Source organism: Ictalurus punctatus, chromosome 22 (assembly GCF_001660625.3).
Source record: "Ictalurus punctatus breed USDA103 chromosome 22, Coco_2.0, whole genome shotgun sequence".
NCBI classification, from domain to species: domain Eukaryota; kingdom Metazoa; phylum Chordata; class Actinopteri; order Siluriformes; family Ictaluridae; genus Ictalurus; species Ictalurus punctatus.
The window spans coordinates 1,582,095-1,597,338 of NC_030437.2; the positions used below are offsets into that span (position 1 = coordinate 1,582,095).

The following is a 15,244-nucleotide window of genomic DNA, read 5'->3' on the forward strand; positions in this document are numbered from 1 at the left end:
TACCATCACCACCACTACTATTACTACTACTACTACCACCACCACCACCACCACCACTACTACTGCTACTATTACTACTACTACCACCACCACCACTACTACTACCACCCCCACTACTACTATTACTACCACCACTACTACTATTACCACCACTACTACTACTACTACTACTACTATTATCACTACCACCACCACTACTACTACTACTACTACTACTACTAATAATAATAATAATATTTCTAACATTTAAAGGCATTGCATTGAAATTTAGCTCTACAACATGCCCAGGACTTTGGACCAAAACTGTTTATTTATTTTAATTGGATTTTATTATCTACAGGTGTAGATTTCGATCTCTACATCCGCTAACAAGTAAAACTTAATGACCAGTTTAGAATACTGTATCTAAACTCCCTGCACTCGGCACACATCACAGACGTTACTCACGTTTCATCGCCGCTTCCTGCCGGAGGATTTCTCCCAGATCTGACCACAACATCGTCCCTTTTCACGGTCTTAAAGCCAAAACAAAACATCTTCGAAAAAACACGTAGCAGCAGATGAACAAGGAGAGAAGAACGTGCAGCAGCTGATAAAGATGATAAAGAAAAGCCTGAGTATTTTGAGTAGTGAAAAAAGAAAAAAACAATAACCATGGAAATGTTTAAACAGGGAAGCAGTGAGGAACTCCTGGGAAATGTGCTGGAGAACAGGAACGCGTCTAAGGAACTACAGCACTCGGGGAGGACTCGGCACGAGGCAAGGTATAATTCTGGATGGATCCTGTGCTACCTTTCATTAAGTAGTTTTACGTTTCAAATATATTTTATGAATGATTTTCTGGTACTTTGAAGCGTCTGCAATAACAACACTGAAATTAATCGTTATTAGAATGTGCCTAATTATAGTTAGTATTATAAACATCATGGTCATGAGCACTTTTTTGCCAAAAACATATTTAATTAAACATTTGCGACATACAAACTTATACAAACACAAAACATTTCAGTGATCCAAAACATGGTGAATTCATCTGTCTGCTTCTGTAAAACATTAAGTGAGGGTATAAAGCTAACCGGTCACGAGCTAATCGAGCACTAGGTTTAACACAACACACAGTGGTGCGGTTTGGGTTAATTAGGCATGTGCTGATAACCGGGCACGCACAATATTACGATATTCAGCATGTTCAATGTTGTTCATAAATAAGTTCAGTTCCGTCAGCTGAAAGCAAACCTGATAGTGTGACGTCACGATCGTTTACATAACGTACACGTGTGTCTAGCGTCTGCTGCAGAGGTCACCGACGGACGCTTGTCTGGATATAATTAAACATTTGAAGAAAAAGTGCTGCATTGGTTATAAAAAAAATACACCATGTCATAATGCTGATCAAATTTAAAACCAGGACAGACGAAGCCGTCACTGAGTGAGAAATTCTTTTTAATTAAAAATAATTTACTGATGGAGGACGCTGAAACGTTAACGGCACATGCCTAACACACACACTTCAGTGTGGAGTGTTCTGTCCTCACACACACACCTGATTCACTGTTCACACACTCTACCGGAAAATCACAAACAACAACGGCGAGCATCATGTGTGCGGAGTGGGCGTGTCCTCATGTCCTCATGTCCAGGCTGAGCGAGGTCTGCTGCGAACCTGCAACAAGGACAAACCCCGAGTCAGAAAAAGTTACATAACGTGTCAGAGCGAGCGCGTTAATATAAACCTGCGCTACTGTCAGCTCTGCCGTTACAGAAAATCAATCAACGCCTTCTGACCAATCAGGATCCAGGATTCATCTGCGCAGCATCATTAACTGAGCACGACATTATCGTTAACACTTCATGTACGCTGAGGAGAACACAGCGTTTCTCAGCCCCTCACCCTCTCCTCGTAGCCACTTCGAGTCATCCTCTCGGTCTCCAGCCGCAGCTCCTCCTCCTGTAGCCTAAGCCCCTCCCTCAGCTCCGCCTCCTCCTGCTCGAGTCTTCGCTGCTCCTCCCACCGCTCCCTGCGCCTCCGCTCCACCTTAAGAGGAGATGCAGAGTGGGTGAGCACCAGCTCAGGAGCGGAACAGTAGAATAAACGCTCTCGTGCTTTTCAAACCGGATATAAACGAAAAGGTTATACGGTTTATTCTGATATTTAGGATATACACGTCATCAGTGGAGGACTTCATTCTGCTGTGATGGTTATATTTTGCAAATCACACACACACACACCTGAGAGTTGATGTCGTGCATGCGCGTGGTACGTTGCTGCTCCTGCTCCTCCCTCTTCTGTCGTTTCTCCTCCTCCTCCTCCTCCAGGTGCTGTAGAAGCTCCGCCCTCCTCCTCTCACACTCCTCCCGAGCCCTGCGCTTCTCCTCCATCCGCTCCTGCAGCTGCTCCTGACGCACACTCAACACCTTTAAACACACACACGTTACTGATTTATATATTTTGATAACTCTTTAGCCCCGTTTATAACAATATCACAATAATGTACACAAATATATCCTTTTATTATAATTACTGATTATACAATTACGATTACTGCTCATCCAATTCATACAATATGACTCATTTTCAAAAAATAACAACCCAGTGAGAAGGCTAAATCATGCTGCCTATCGATGCGTCCTTGTTGTGAATCTTTCTGGATGACCATCAGAACACTGCCATTTCATTAGCAGTAAGAAGAAAGTTCCTCCCAAGTGGAACACACAGGGGTAGTGATGATGTTCTGACGTGTACTGATTTTAGAGGTCGACCGGTAAATAAGTCGGCCGGTACCTGCCTGCCCATAACCGACTAATCACCCGATACAGACCGAAAACATAACACTCAAAGAAAAAAATATATTGCTGAACTTTATTACAAAAATAAACAGTACCGACTGCACCGTGAAAATATACTGCACTTTTTAAAATGAAATAAATATATACATATTAATATATATTAACTATTAACAAATATTAAATAAATAAAAGATATACATCCAAACTGAACTGAAATAGTTTTTCATTTCGCCTCTAGAGGCCGCTCTCGTACTGTACAATGACGAGGGACACTTCCCAGCTGGACGCAACCGGGAAAAACTATAGGTGTGGATTTTTTGTTTTTAAATTGGCGAAACTGATCAATCGTTCGAAGTCTTGTGAATATCATGGTGTAGTGTGTAATCGATTATTGGCACGACACACACTGTGAGATATAGTTTACCTCATGCATGAGTCTCTCTCTGGCTCTCTTCTCCCTCTCCCACTGAGCCTCACGCTGATCCCACACCCTCTGTGCCTCCTCTCTGATAGGACCACACACACACACACACACACACACACACACACACACGTTATATGGCGAAGCTGTGAGCTTGTGCTGTGATTTTACTGAAACCCTGACACCTGAACCCGAATATAAATGAACCCCGCCCCCTCACCTGTAGAGCAGGTCGAACTCGGCCTCTCGCTGTCTCTCCAGCTGCAGCTGCTCTTCCAGAACCTCCTTCATCCACGCCACATCGGCCACCGCCCTCTCCCTCCTCGCGCTCTCCACCCGCCGTTCCTCATCCTCGCCCTCCATCAGCGCCGCCAGGATCCTCTGGTCCGCCTCCTGAGGACGGACGGGGAGAGACACAAGGGAAGCGCAGTCTCATATCTCAGCTAAGCGACTCAGAGCTGGTATTTTTCCTGGTACAGAAGATGGTGTTCTTCTCCATGCGGTCTCACTCACCAGTTCCTCCTGGACCTGCTGTGCTCGTCTCTTCAGCTGCGCTCGGTACTGATGGGTCAGGAAACGTCTGCAGGAACACCAGAGCACAGAAATCCCCATTACGTCACAGCATGACATCATCACACAGGCACAAACGCCACCGTCTCGCTCTCTCACCCGAACTCAGATTTCTTCCGGCTCTCCTCGGCTCTCCTCCGGTCCTCCTCCAGCTGCTCCACCTCCAAACGCCGGGCCTGCAGAGCGTCCTCCTCCTGCTGCAGACGCCGACTCTGGAACACACACGCACGCGTGCGTTACAAATGAAGTTATTTCGCCCCCTCATCAGGAGTGTTTTTTTTTAACTCACCTCCTCGTCTCGGAGTTTGAGCTCCTCCATCTGTTGGCGCAGGAACTCGGCTCTCTCTCTCTCCTCCTCTTTTCTCCTCTCCTCCTCCTCCTTCATCCTCTCCAGCGCTTCCCGCCTGCTCCTCTCGTACTCGTTCTCAAAACGCCGTCTCTCCTGCGCGGCCTCCTCCTCCACCTTGGGGGTTAAAGGAGAAAAGCGAATAAATACCACACCATCAACTAAATCACTCGCCGGTTTTTTCAGTCTCTGGAAAAGATGCTGTGATATAAAGTAAACATTTTGTACCTGTTTTTTCTGCTGCTCCTGCACCTGCCACTGGCTCACCACATGATCTTTATGCAGCTCCGACTCCACCTGCACCACACACACACACTTATACCTAGGTACGTGATGACATCATCACATTCACAGCACTGTGAGGTGACCCAGCTGTTATATACACTCTTTCCCACGCTCACCTTGCGCAGTTCTGGATTGTTCTGCTTCCAGTGTTCTTTTAGAAGCTCCTGTGCAAGCTGCAGAGAGAAAACACCACAGTTAAGATTTAAATACGGACACGGTACGGTGCACCGCAGTATGTAGGCGGTATCACCTTCTTCCTGCGCTCTTCGCGGGCTGACCGCAGATCCTCTGCCCTCGCCTGCTGCTGCCTGAGGGTGGTGCTCTGGTATCGGGAGGAGGCTCGTAGCTCGGCCTCTAGCTGCGCGTTCTCTTCCTGCAGCATGTTCCTCAGACGCTCCCTGCGCTCCTCCACGCTCCTCTTCTTCTCCTCCTGCAGACGCTCGCGCCAGAACGCCGACATGCTGACACACAGAGAACGAAAGCGTTTTCAGGAAATATGCGCGATTAGGATGTCAAGGTGATGGACTTGGGATAATATTTTATTAAGAGGACAGATTCATCTCCTGACACCGTGATTACCTCCGCTGATAAGACTCGCGCGAGCTCCAGTGCGCCTGTTTACTGCTGCGAACCTGCTGATCCTTAAAATACTTTGAGTGCATCTGCCACTGCTGGAGATGCCGCGCTTCCTGTTCTCTCTTACGCACCAGCTGACGCTCCACAGTCCGGCTCGTCCAGCGTGAGGAAAGGGTCGGCAGTGCCATCGTTCAGCCTGAAAATACACAGTCACACACAAATACGATTATTATTACTGTTTAATATTGTCGCTTTTATTCCTTTCCCTTTATTTAAATGTCCTTAGAAATAAAACGCTATTATTATTGGACGGGAAGATTCATTTGAAGATATGTTACTGATCAGAGTGTATTATTGTGTATGTATACATGCTAAACCATGTCAGAACAGTGTGTTTATTTACAGCTGGCTAAACTGGTGGCTATTGGTTTCCATGACTTGGTAGCTACATTAGCCTGGTAGCTCCAGGGTAAAAATGAAAGAAGTAAACTTTAATCCCTGAACATGTCCTGGATGATAGGCTTCATCTGACGTAAACTGGACACTGTGAACATTTGTCCGAACTGCTCCTTTAAACCGCTTAATTCTGTGACTATGACTGAATGCTGTACTGAGATAAAAGAAAGACTCTTCCATAAAAGAAAGAAATCTCCAGCAGGAGTAGATAAACACTTTACACCAGTCCTAGTAAGTGATTAATGAGGAAAACGAACAGCAGAGCTGACCCTGTGACCCCGTGACCCTGCTGAATCATAAACTCATCCTCAGCTAGCTCTTATTAGCTGAACAAGCGCGCGCACAGTTCAGCGGTTTAAACTTCGTTAATTCAGCGCTAACCTAACAGGAGGAATTTATTTTCTTGTGTTTTTTTTTTTATTTCCTTACCGCGACACAGTGCTCAGCTGCAGGTTCTGGAAACTTCTGCTCGATTTGTTCAGTTAAAATAAGTCTTAATTATCTAAACAAACTGACCAGTTCCAACGGACAAATCAGAACTCAACACCCACTTCCTGTTTCTATTGGTTACCGTATGAACTTCCTGGTTACAGTACGGCGCGCGGTGAGGGTCAAACCGGTTCAACGCGTTCTCGTTTTAATAGATAGATAGATAGATAGATAGATAGAAAGATAGATAGATAGATAGACACACACACGGAAGACTACAGTACCCATTTGGCACAATACATTCAGTACATAAAAATAGCAATAAACAAATAAATAAAAAAGTAAATGTTAAGTAGCTAAATTCAGTAGTCATCACAGACAGTACCCTGAGCTCAGGAGCTTGGAGCTGTGATGAGTGACAGTCCCAGTGTTTAGGGCATAATGTTACACTGTGTACAGTATGTAAAGGGCTGTGCGTGCTGCTCTATACTGCACAGCTGGAATGTATAAATACAGAACAACGATATCACTTGAAGCAAAGTGCAGGAACATCTGTGCTTTATGGAAAGGTTTTTGAGTGAGATGGTGAATATTATTTACCAGTGAAATATAATGTTAACAGTATAACCTTTCCACACCTCCTTATTGAGACCCATATAGCCAATACTGTCTGAAAATAAAGGCACCTAACTGTAGGCTACTTTTCCTTCTGACCGGAGTGGAACCATCAAGGTACAGCTTTTAAGGTACATGAAAGGTGGTGAACCTTTATTTAGCTTTTAGAGTAACGCTTTAAAGATGCATCAGTATGTTGTGTGTGTGTGTATGTATATATATATATATATATATATATATATATATATATATATATATATATATATATATATATGTGTGTGTGTGTGTGTGTGTGTGTGTGTGTGTGAGAGAGAATACTGTGGAACAGGTAAAACTACACTGATCGCCCCGCCTCCTTTCACCTGATTGGCTCTCCAGTTGTACACCTGTTCAATAAAAGCTGCTGCGGTCTGAAACAATCGCTGAGCTTCCAGTCGCTGCTGCAGTCGTTTATTCGGTTAAATACAGAAGGCAGTCGAATAATCGGCGCTCGGAGGTAGCGCGAGCTCTGTGTTTTTTATTAGTTTTTTTTTTTTTTTTTTTTTTTTTTAATAATAGCGTCTTTAAAAAAAAAAGGGCAAACAAACAAAAAAACAGATTTTCCTGTGGCAGTTTGTGTTTTCTTTCCCCCCCTCAGCCGTCATGGCTCTTCTGATGGAGCACCAGTTCAAGCAGCTCCCAGCGGACAGACAGGTGGAAACACGGCCCTTCCTCGAGGCGGTCTCCTACCTGCCGCCCTTCTTCGGTAAGTTCCTTTAATCGATTCGGTTCAGTCCCAAACAGACACGTAGTGCACTAGGCAGGGTGTGGAACGCACTGACTACCACCCCTAAAAAAACCTGTACAGCATGTCAAAAACAAAGCCACCACCCGAGATCACGTGTTTATTATTTACCACTGATTCACACCTGCTCATCAACGAGATCCTACTGTATTAGTGTTAGTGCACGTGCGCAGGGAGCTGAGGCGTTTGGGATTCGGCCATTATCTCTGTCCATCGCCGCGGAACTTTTAAGGACGAGTTTCAACATTGACGCGTCAGTGCAAGTCAAAGCTCAAGTCTAAATCTCAACGTGTTCATGAAAATAATTCAGTTAATGGTCTGTGTCAGCTACTCAGCTCAGTAATTAACTGCTAATCTTCCTGTCATTCATCAGCTAGCAAAAAATAAAGATGAAACACAGCTGAATGGAAATGGAAAGGTTGGACAACACACCCAGGACTGTTCATTCTGCCTTTATTATTATTATTATTATTATTATTATTATTATTATTATTATTATTATTATGAATTATAGCGTTATTAGGGTGTCAAATGATCAAACCATGAGCTTAAAATGTTCAGAAATATGCCTACAGTAAATGTTTAACCCTTTATTGCATGGTGTTGCCATATGGCAACAAGTAATATATCTCCATTTTTATTTTATTTTTTTTGATGGGCAATAATACAAAACTATTTACCACCTAAAAATGTTTTTATTATTTATTTATATATTTTTTTTCAATTTTTAAAAATGTATTATTACTTGTAAAAATGGATATATGGAAATATGGATACACCTGGTGCACCTCTATACCCAGTATTTCTGGATTTTATTTTTCTTCACTCTATCAGAATGCAGTATTTCTGGCTAATAAAAGAACTGGATGTGTATCAGTATTGCAAATATTGCAATATATATAAATGACTTGTGCTTAATTTCTCTATGCCAATATATTCAATGTCTTTATTTATGTACTATGTTACAGTTGCCTTAACCCTTTAAATCCCTGATTAATCACTTATCTTTACTTGCCAACTTATTATTATACTATTGAATTAAAAAATAACAGCAGTACGGACAGTAATGCAGCTGCAAATCAACCGTTTATATTAATGCCCTCGCTTGAATATTTATTCATTAATATACCACATTTCAATGTGCTTAATTGTTGATATGGTGATATTTTCTGTGACGGGATGTTTATTTAATATTAATTGAAGGAGTCTCTGAGAGAAGCTGGTGAGGGAATGACTGTTTATACCTGCTAATGTAAGAGATAACAGGAATCACCTCGTGCCACAGACTTTCCACAACATTACATGTAACTATAAATGGACAAAAGTAAGCTGTGTTCTTAAATAAATAAGAATTTGTAGGTTTTGAAAATTGTTGTGGTGTAATAGGAATAAAACACTCAGGGCATGCTGTTATAGGAAAATAATCAACTTCCAGCTGGTAACAGTTATTCTTTTTCTTCACACCATGTCATCGTTGATTATTTTGCCTTCTCATATTCTTCAGTAATGAGTTATGAGTAATGAGTCTAGGACTTGTATAATAACTACAGTGAAACTAATAGGAATTGTAGTAATACAGGTGAGGAATGTAAAGAAACTTACATGTACAGGAAGTTTTTGAGTATTATTTTTTCTTCTGTTGGCTAAGAAACATTAATGATGGTTAAACCAGCCACTAGGCAAGTTCCTCTGATCTTATTCAGCACACATAATATTGTTAAGCATTGACAACTAAAAATCAATGAGTCAATATAGTCCCCCCATTAGGGCCTCAAAATAAACATATAATTCTGCTCAATGAGAATATATTCTGTAACTCACAAGCTAGTTTGTAATACCATAATATAAAAGAAATGATAAAATGTTAGACTGTGATTATGATGTGAAAATACAATATTGGCCCATACCTATTGGAGTACCTGCACTATTACTTTCTCCCTAATCAATTCATTGACGTTTACTAGTCCCTAAGAAAAAAACTGTTTTGTCTGCACCATTTATCTGAGTGTCAAGCTTGATTTTCAGCCTTGTGGGATTTTCCGTTCCTAACTGCGACACAAATGGCCACTATTCACTTTTTGTTTTTGGATCGGATTTCCCCGGATCAGTCGCCACTCAAGAGTCCCGTTTGCTTGGGTAACTTAATCATCTGGTCTCGATTTTAAGTTGAGAAAATTGATTGGCGTGGTGTCGGATTGCTCTGGGCTCCGTCCAAGCCGGCTTTGTTCACGGCGTTGTGCTATTCATGCATATGAAAAACTCTTTCTATTGGGTTCGCCACCTGAACCAGACGTCCGGATTAGATGCCAGGCCTCATTGTGCTGGTGTTCCCAACCCAAAGACCGAGTCTGAAGTTCAGAGAATGGACTTAGGGCATGAAGAACACTATCAGAGTAAGGTCTAATATGGAAGAGTTATGAGTCATAACCATTGCTGAAGCTGGACTGTATCACATCGTAACTTGTTCTTGGTCTGCTATATATCAGTATAATTGCATCGCAGTAATATATACCAAGATGAAATTTTTTTTGCAGTTATATAACATTCCAACATTTCAGAAAAAAAAATCTTAACAATACTTGAAGACATGTCTATGACACGTTCCATTCTGAGGAAAAAAACGCATGCGATTAAAAGGTGAAGCTTCAAACATAATGTTTCTACATTAACGTGTCAGATTTGTTGTACATTTAAATTTTATATGATGCCTATTAAGTGAAAAAATAACCAAAAGTACTAAACTAATTGTTAGTTGCAGCTCTAGTCTAGCACTTATCTTAGGCACACATCATGCTAGATAGACCCCTGGGATACACAGACACACACCTTCGTTTACACACCTGGATCGGTTTAGCTGATAATTAGCACCTGAGAGAAGACTAAACAGGAGAGTGGCCTTCTGGGACTGCGGCTTTCTGACACCCCAGTGTTAAAGCGACATAATTAATTAGTGTTCACTATGTGTAAGCACAGACGAAGGTGTGTGTGGTGGGGTGAGGGTGTTGGAGTGATTGTTAGCAAGCCTGAACTGTGCAGAAAAAACGAGAGAAAGAACAACACATCGTCCATTGTTCAATGAGTGAATGCAGTCAAAATGGTTCACTTATAATGAACACGTTCACACTGAGGAAAGAGAAGCCAGGTGAAGGGAAAAGGTGAAGAACTGGTGCGTAATAGGACACGACCCGGCCCCAGGGTGGACAGCAGTGTGTGTGCTGAAGGCTGTCAGCGGCCGGCTAGTCTAACTCTGTCCCTGCAGGACACACTTGCTCAGATCCCCCACCATGCTGTGAGACCAACGCTGGTGATCAGTTTTCAGGACACGTCCGACTCCAGCTGCATGGGGCTCATTCGAAATATTCAGTCACCTACATACTTTCAAATATATACTAGATCGCTGTATACTTGACTGCCAAATTGTTGCACATCTGCAGCTGCCATAAGGATCATTTATTACATTCAGACTAGACTAGATTAGACACTGAAAATCAGTTAGACAAAATATTGTAATGCTAGACATAAGTTTGTTATCATGGACACTTCAATATACTACCTAATAATATACTAGTACACACAAAAACAAGATTAAATTGTTTCGCATCTTTGTGACCTGATGTGCAGAGCAGTGAAAATCAGTTCCTCTTCTTCTCTTTAAGCACAGCGTCCAATCAAATCAGCTCCTCTCCTTCCATGTAAGAGCAGCGTCCAATCAAATCAGCTCCTCGCATTCCCTTTAAGAACCAAACATCCAATCAAATCAGCTCCTCTCCTCCCTTTTAAGCACAGTGTCCAATCAAATCAGTTCCTCTCATTCCGTTTAAGATCCAAGTGTCTGGTCAAATCAGCCCCGCTATGTCCTTTTAAGAAGTGAGTTTCCAATCACATCAGCTCCTCTTCTTTCTTTTAAGAATAGCTAGTCTAATCAAATCAGATCCTCTCCTTCCCTTTAAGAATTAAGCATCTGATCAAATCACTAAAATCACCTTAAGAACCGAGAACATAACGCAAAGGGAGAAAAACTGTCTTGCACCTGATGAAAATAACACACCAATAATGTTAAACAGCAAAATTAACCTAGCATCCACAAAAAAAAAAAGCTCAGTGTATTAAACTCACTGAATCAAAGTAGAGGAACGTCTGATCAAAATCACCCCTAGCTCATAGGGACTGCAGCTTTTGCACACTTCAGTGAACCCTTCATTTCCCCTCGTGCAGACTTATTCACTGATTATGAACACGAGCAGGAACTGGACATTCTGTCTGACAGAATCGGGTTACGATGCGTCTTTTTCTTTTGTGCATGTGTACGTTAAGCTCGTTAACGTCAGGTCCTGATTTCTGCCGATAACCTGCTCCTCTCCATTGTGGGGGCGCTGAAAAATTCATGACTCGGCGGCGCTGCGTTCACAAATCTGTCATGCTCTCTAAAGGTGCTCAATTATTCAGCGACGTACTTCAGCCCTTTATTTCATACACCGAATGCTGAAGGTCAGTCCGAGTTCAGAACAAATCTCAAAGATTGGCGTCGATGAGGTTCAGCTGGCTGATCGTTGCTTATTTTGTCGCCAGAGTTCAGTGAAATTTAAAATGAAGACAACATTCCAGAAGTCAATATTTAGCTAGCTTTCTAAACACAAGCTACATATTAAACCTAGCATAACATGCTAAATTTAATTACACAATACGTTGTTGGGCAAAGCCAAATGAAGCATGGTGGCAGTAGTATCATACTGACTGTTATCCTTGGCATCTTGTACTGACATGTACTGAACGGCCTTACATAGGTAGCGCTATCTTCTTTATATTTTGTAATAATGGATTCATTGTTGCGTTGTAGGATTAGCAAAATTTGGGATATTTTTTTAAAACCAAATACTGATGTACACTTTTCCAGAACTTTGTTCTGGGCTTGTTAGTCTTCACAATGCTGTTCCTACTGGAAGTTTTCCATCCATAATGCTGAGTTGACTAATCAGTGCAGGATGAGCATTGAAATGCATGCATGCATGTGTTAGTCATTTTAAACAGTTTGGCCGGCATGCGCTCACTTTATTTTGTCTCTTTGCAGATTGTCTCGGCTCCACTGTTTTTGCCCCCATTAAGGCTGACATCGCTGGGAACATAACCGTGAGTGTACTTCAGCTGTTAGACACCTAACACAGGGACAACAGAATGCAGATAAACAAGCTCAGCTGAGTTTAAAGGTCTAACTGTGACATGTTTTTTTTCCCTCTAAGAAAATCAAGGCAGTGTACGACAGCAACCCGAGTCGATTTAAGACGCTGCAGCAGATCCTGGAGGCTGAGAAGGAGATGTACACGGCTGAGTGGCCCAGAGTAGGAGCTACACTCTCCCTCATGTGGCTCAAAAGGTCAAGACGTTTTATACAATAATATCAGTAAACAGATGAGATTAATATGGCACGTATTCAGGGTTTACGTGATATCATATAAGATAAAGTAGACCAATTTTACTTCCCATTCCTGTTTTTCATTCTCTTCTTTTCCACTCCTGTTTCTGCTCCTGTTCATGTTCCCATTTCAGTTTCAGACCTTGTTCATTTTCACATTCCTGTCCATTTTTCCGCATTCGGTCCTGTTTTTGTTCCCATTCCTGTTCTTATTTCTATTCCCATTCCTAGTTTCCTGTTCCCATTCCTGTTGCTGTTTCAGGTATTGCACCCATGCCCATTCCCGTTATAATGTATTAGTATTTGAAGACGCTCTCACGGACAGACTTGTGTTCTTCATGGTTTCAGGGGGCTGCGCTTCATTCAGGTCCTCCTGCAGAGTTTAGTGGACGGTGAGAAGGATGAGAACAACCCCAACCTGATCCGAGTGAACATCACTAAAGCCTATGAGATCTCGCTGAGAAAATACCACAGTTGGTTCGTGCAAAAACTCTTCAAAGTAAGAGCGCGTTACACACTCACTATTATCCCCCTCTGACATACAGTACAGTCATCATACCCTTCATAGTGTGCTTATTGTGTCTTAATGTTCAGTGTTGTAGTTTGTTTTAGGATGTTCACCATTTGCTCCTGGTTGCAGTTTCTTTCTCTTAATCTGTGAATTTGTGAACTTCAGTCTTGTGAGCCGACAAAAAGAAAACATCGATGATCAAGCTAAACACTACACCTACAAATTACCAATGCGCACCTGTACATACCATGTGACCAGTCGTGTGACTGTAACTAGTTTGACGAGTCCAATGTGTGGTAATCATACATTCACTACAGGTGGTGAATACACATCAGGTTCAAAAGGTGCTGTAGAATCTATTTAATGCCAGATAATAGAACACAGGAACAACAGCATGAAGGAAAAATGGAATTTAATTTTTTTTAAAAATATATTCTACCTGTTTGGATAAAATGGACAAACCTGTGCTAGTAATTTCCCGTGTCTTCCTCTAGGCGGCGATGTATGCTGCGCCGTATAAGTCGGACTTCCTGAAGGCGCTATCTAAAGGGCGGGAGGTTAAAGAGGAGGACTGCCTGGACAAAGTGCGCCAGTTTCTTATCAACTTCACCGCCACCATCGACGCCATCTACGAGATGTACACCAAGATGAACGCCGAGCTCGAGTACAAAGCCTGAGCTGTGGTTCTGCCTTCTGATCGGCTCTCATCAGACCGATCTGTGTTCTGATTGGACCACATCTCTCTCAGGGTTTCTCGGAGCCTCTCGTTTATTGTTTATTTTCTGTTCTGTAATGGAAATGTGGCCCATCCCGATGGAGAGTGCTGACTCTTATTCAGGACACTGCTGTGTGAATACAGGTGTCAGTTTGATGTGTTCAGTGTAAAGTAGTAATGAGTCACAGCAAGTGGACATGTGATAGAATCTCAATGAGGTTTCCTTATAAATTATTTTAACATATTATTGGAAATGACGTTATATTTATTTAAAAAAAAAAAAGACTAATACATTTATGGTGACTCTACTTACAGGATAGTGGAGGACCAATACACTGTGCAAAGCAACAGATGGACAGGAGTCAGTAACTCAGCACTAGAAGTGTGTTTTTTAATTGCGCAAGGAATTCTGAATAATACTGCCTGCTCCCACAGTTATTATTTTTGGTTGCGTCTGCCTTTTCCTTTAAAAAACAAAAACAAAACAAAAAATTTAGCTGGCTCGGCTCTGTTTACTGGAATAACCTCTGTGACAGTAGCCAGGGTTAAGCAGTTACTAAAGATGAATGAATTATTATCATGTAATTAACAAGCTTCATATCTGACTGCCCACTCAGTCACATGACCATACGTTCACATTAGCAAGAGACAAACTTGCAGATTCATTATCCAAGTGAATGGTACCGAGGTTATGTGGTATGTTGTTAAGGCTGTTTTTTTGTTTTGTTTTTTTACAGTACAATTGTAACGATTTATGTGCTGGAAAAAAATTGATAAATGCTGAAAGATGATGGAATTTTGTTGAATTTGTGCATGGTTTAATGCTTTTCTTACTCAGAAGTTTGGTTATGTGTTGTGCTTTCATTTCAACTTCTAAGTCATGTGGTGTTAACAAGATTTTAAATCTATTTGGTGTGTGTGTGTGTGTGTGTGTGTGTGTGTGTGTGTGTGTGTGTGTGAGAAAGAGAGAGAGAATGATATGATGTTTATGTGAATGAGTTAATAATGATGCGCAATAAAACTACACTTGTGTTTGTAACTCATTCTTCTCGTTTGCTATGTGATATTTCTTTATAAACATGAATTAGACCTGATCATCAAATAGCTACTACAATATCCTGAGGAGTGTAGCGTATTAGCTTACTAAATATTATGCTCAAACAGAACCTCAGATTCGAGCTGCATATTTAGCATACTATTTAGTACTGTAATATTCACCTTCAGGAAGGTGATTGCTCCAACTGCACCACAACAGCTGAACACATGAGGGCGCTGCAGGAAAAATACAATAAAAAAAATACCTTAAAAAAAAAACCAACAACTGAATTTGAATGAAATT

At 41.7% G+C, this 15,244-nt stretch overlaps 2 protein-coding genes across 4 annotated transcripts; one reads left to right on the plus strand and one right to left on the minus strand.

The window, feature by feature from the left end:
* Positions 1–939: 939 nt before the first annotated feature.
* On the minus strand, positions 940–6,008 carry tchp (trichoplein, keratin filament binding). 3 transcript variants are annotated; one of them, XM_017451604.3, is made up of 13 exons: positions 5,871–6,008; positions 4,989–5,181; positions 4,660–4,870; positions 4,526–4,582; positions 4,353–4,421; positions 4,068–4,235; positions 3,878–3,990; positions 3,722–3,788; positions 3,429–3,601; positions 3,212–3,293; positions 2,230–2,415; positions 1,892–2,035; positions 940–1,663 (listed from the first exon to the last, which is right to left on the minus strand). In XM_017451604.3, the coding sequence occupies exons 2-13, from the start codon at positions 5,171–5,173 to the stop codon at positions 1,631–1,633; spliced, it is 1,488 nt and encodes a 495-aa protein (XP_017307093.1). In that variant the 5' UTR covers positions 5,174–5,181; positions 5,871–6,008; the 3' UTR covers positions 940–1,630. The 3 variants fall into 3 exon arrangements, with proteins under 3 accessions (XP_017307093.1, XP_017307092.1, XP_047005611.1); XM_017451603.3 differs by having other exon boundaries at positions 4,068–4,241; XM_047149655.2 differs by lacking the exon at positions 5,871–6,008 and adding an exon at positions 5,389–5,408 and having other exon boundaries at positions 4,068–4,241.
* Positions 6,009–6,884: 876 nt separating this feature from the next.
* On the plus strand, positions 6,885–14,948 carry gltpa (glycolipid transfer protein a). Its single transcript, XM_017451682.3, has 5 exons — positions 6,885–7,230; positions 12,338–12,396; positions 12,507–12,640; positions 13,028–13,178; positions 13,685–14,948. The coding sequence occupies exons 1-5, from the start codon at positions 7,128–7,130 to the stop codon at positions 13,865–13,867; spliced, it is 630 nt and encodes a 209-aa protein (XP_017307171.1). The 5' UTR covers positions 6,885–7,127; the 3' UTR covers positions 13,868–14,948.
* The last annotated feature ends 296 nt before the right edge of the window (positions 14,949–15,244 follow it).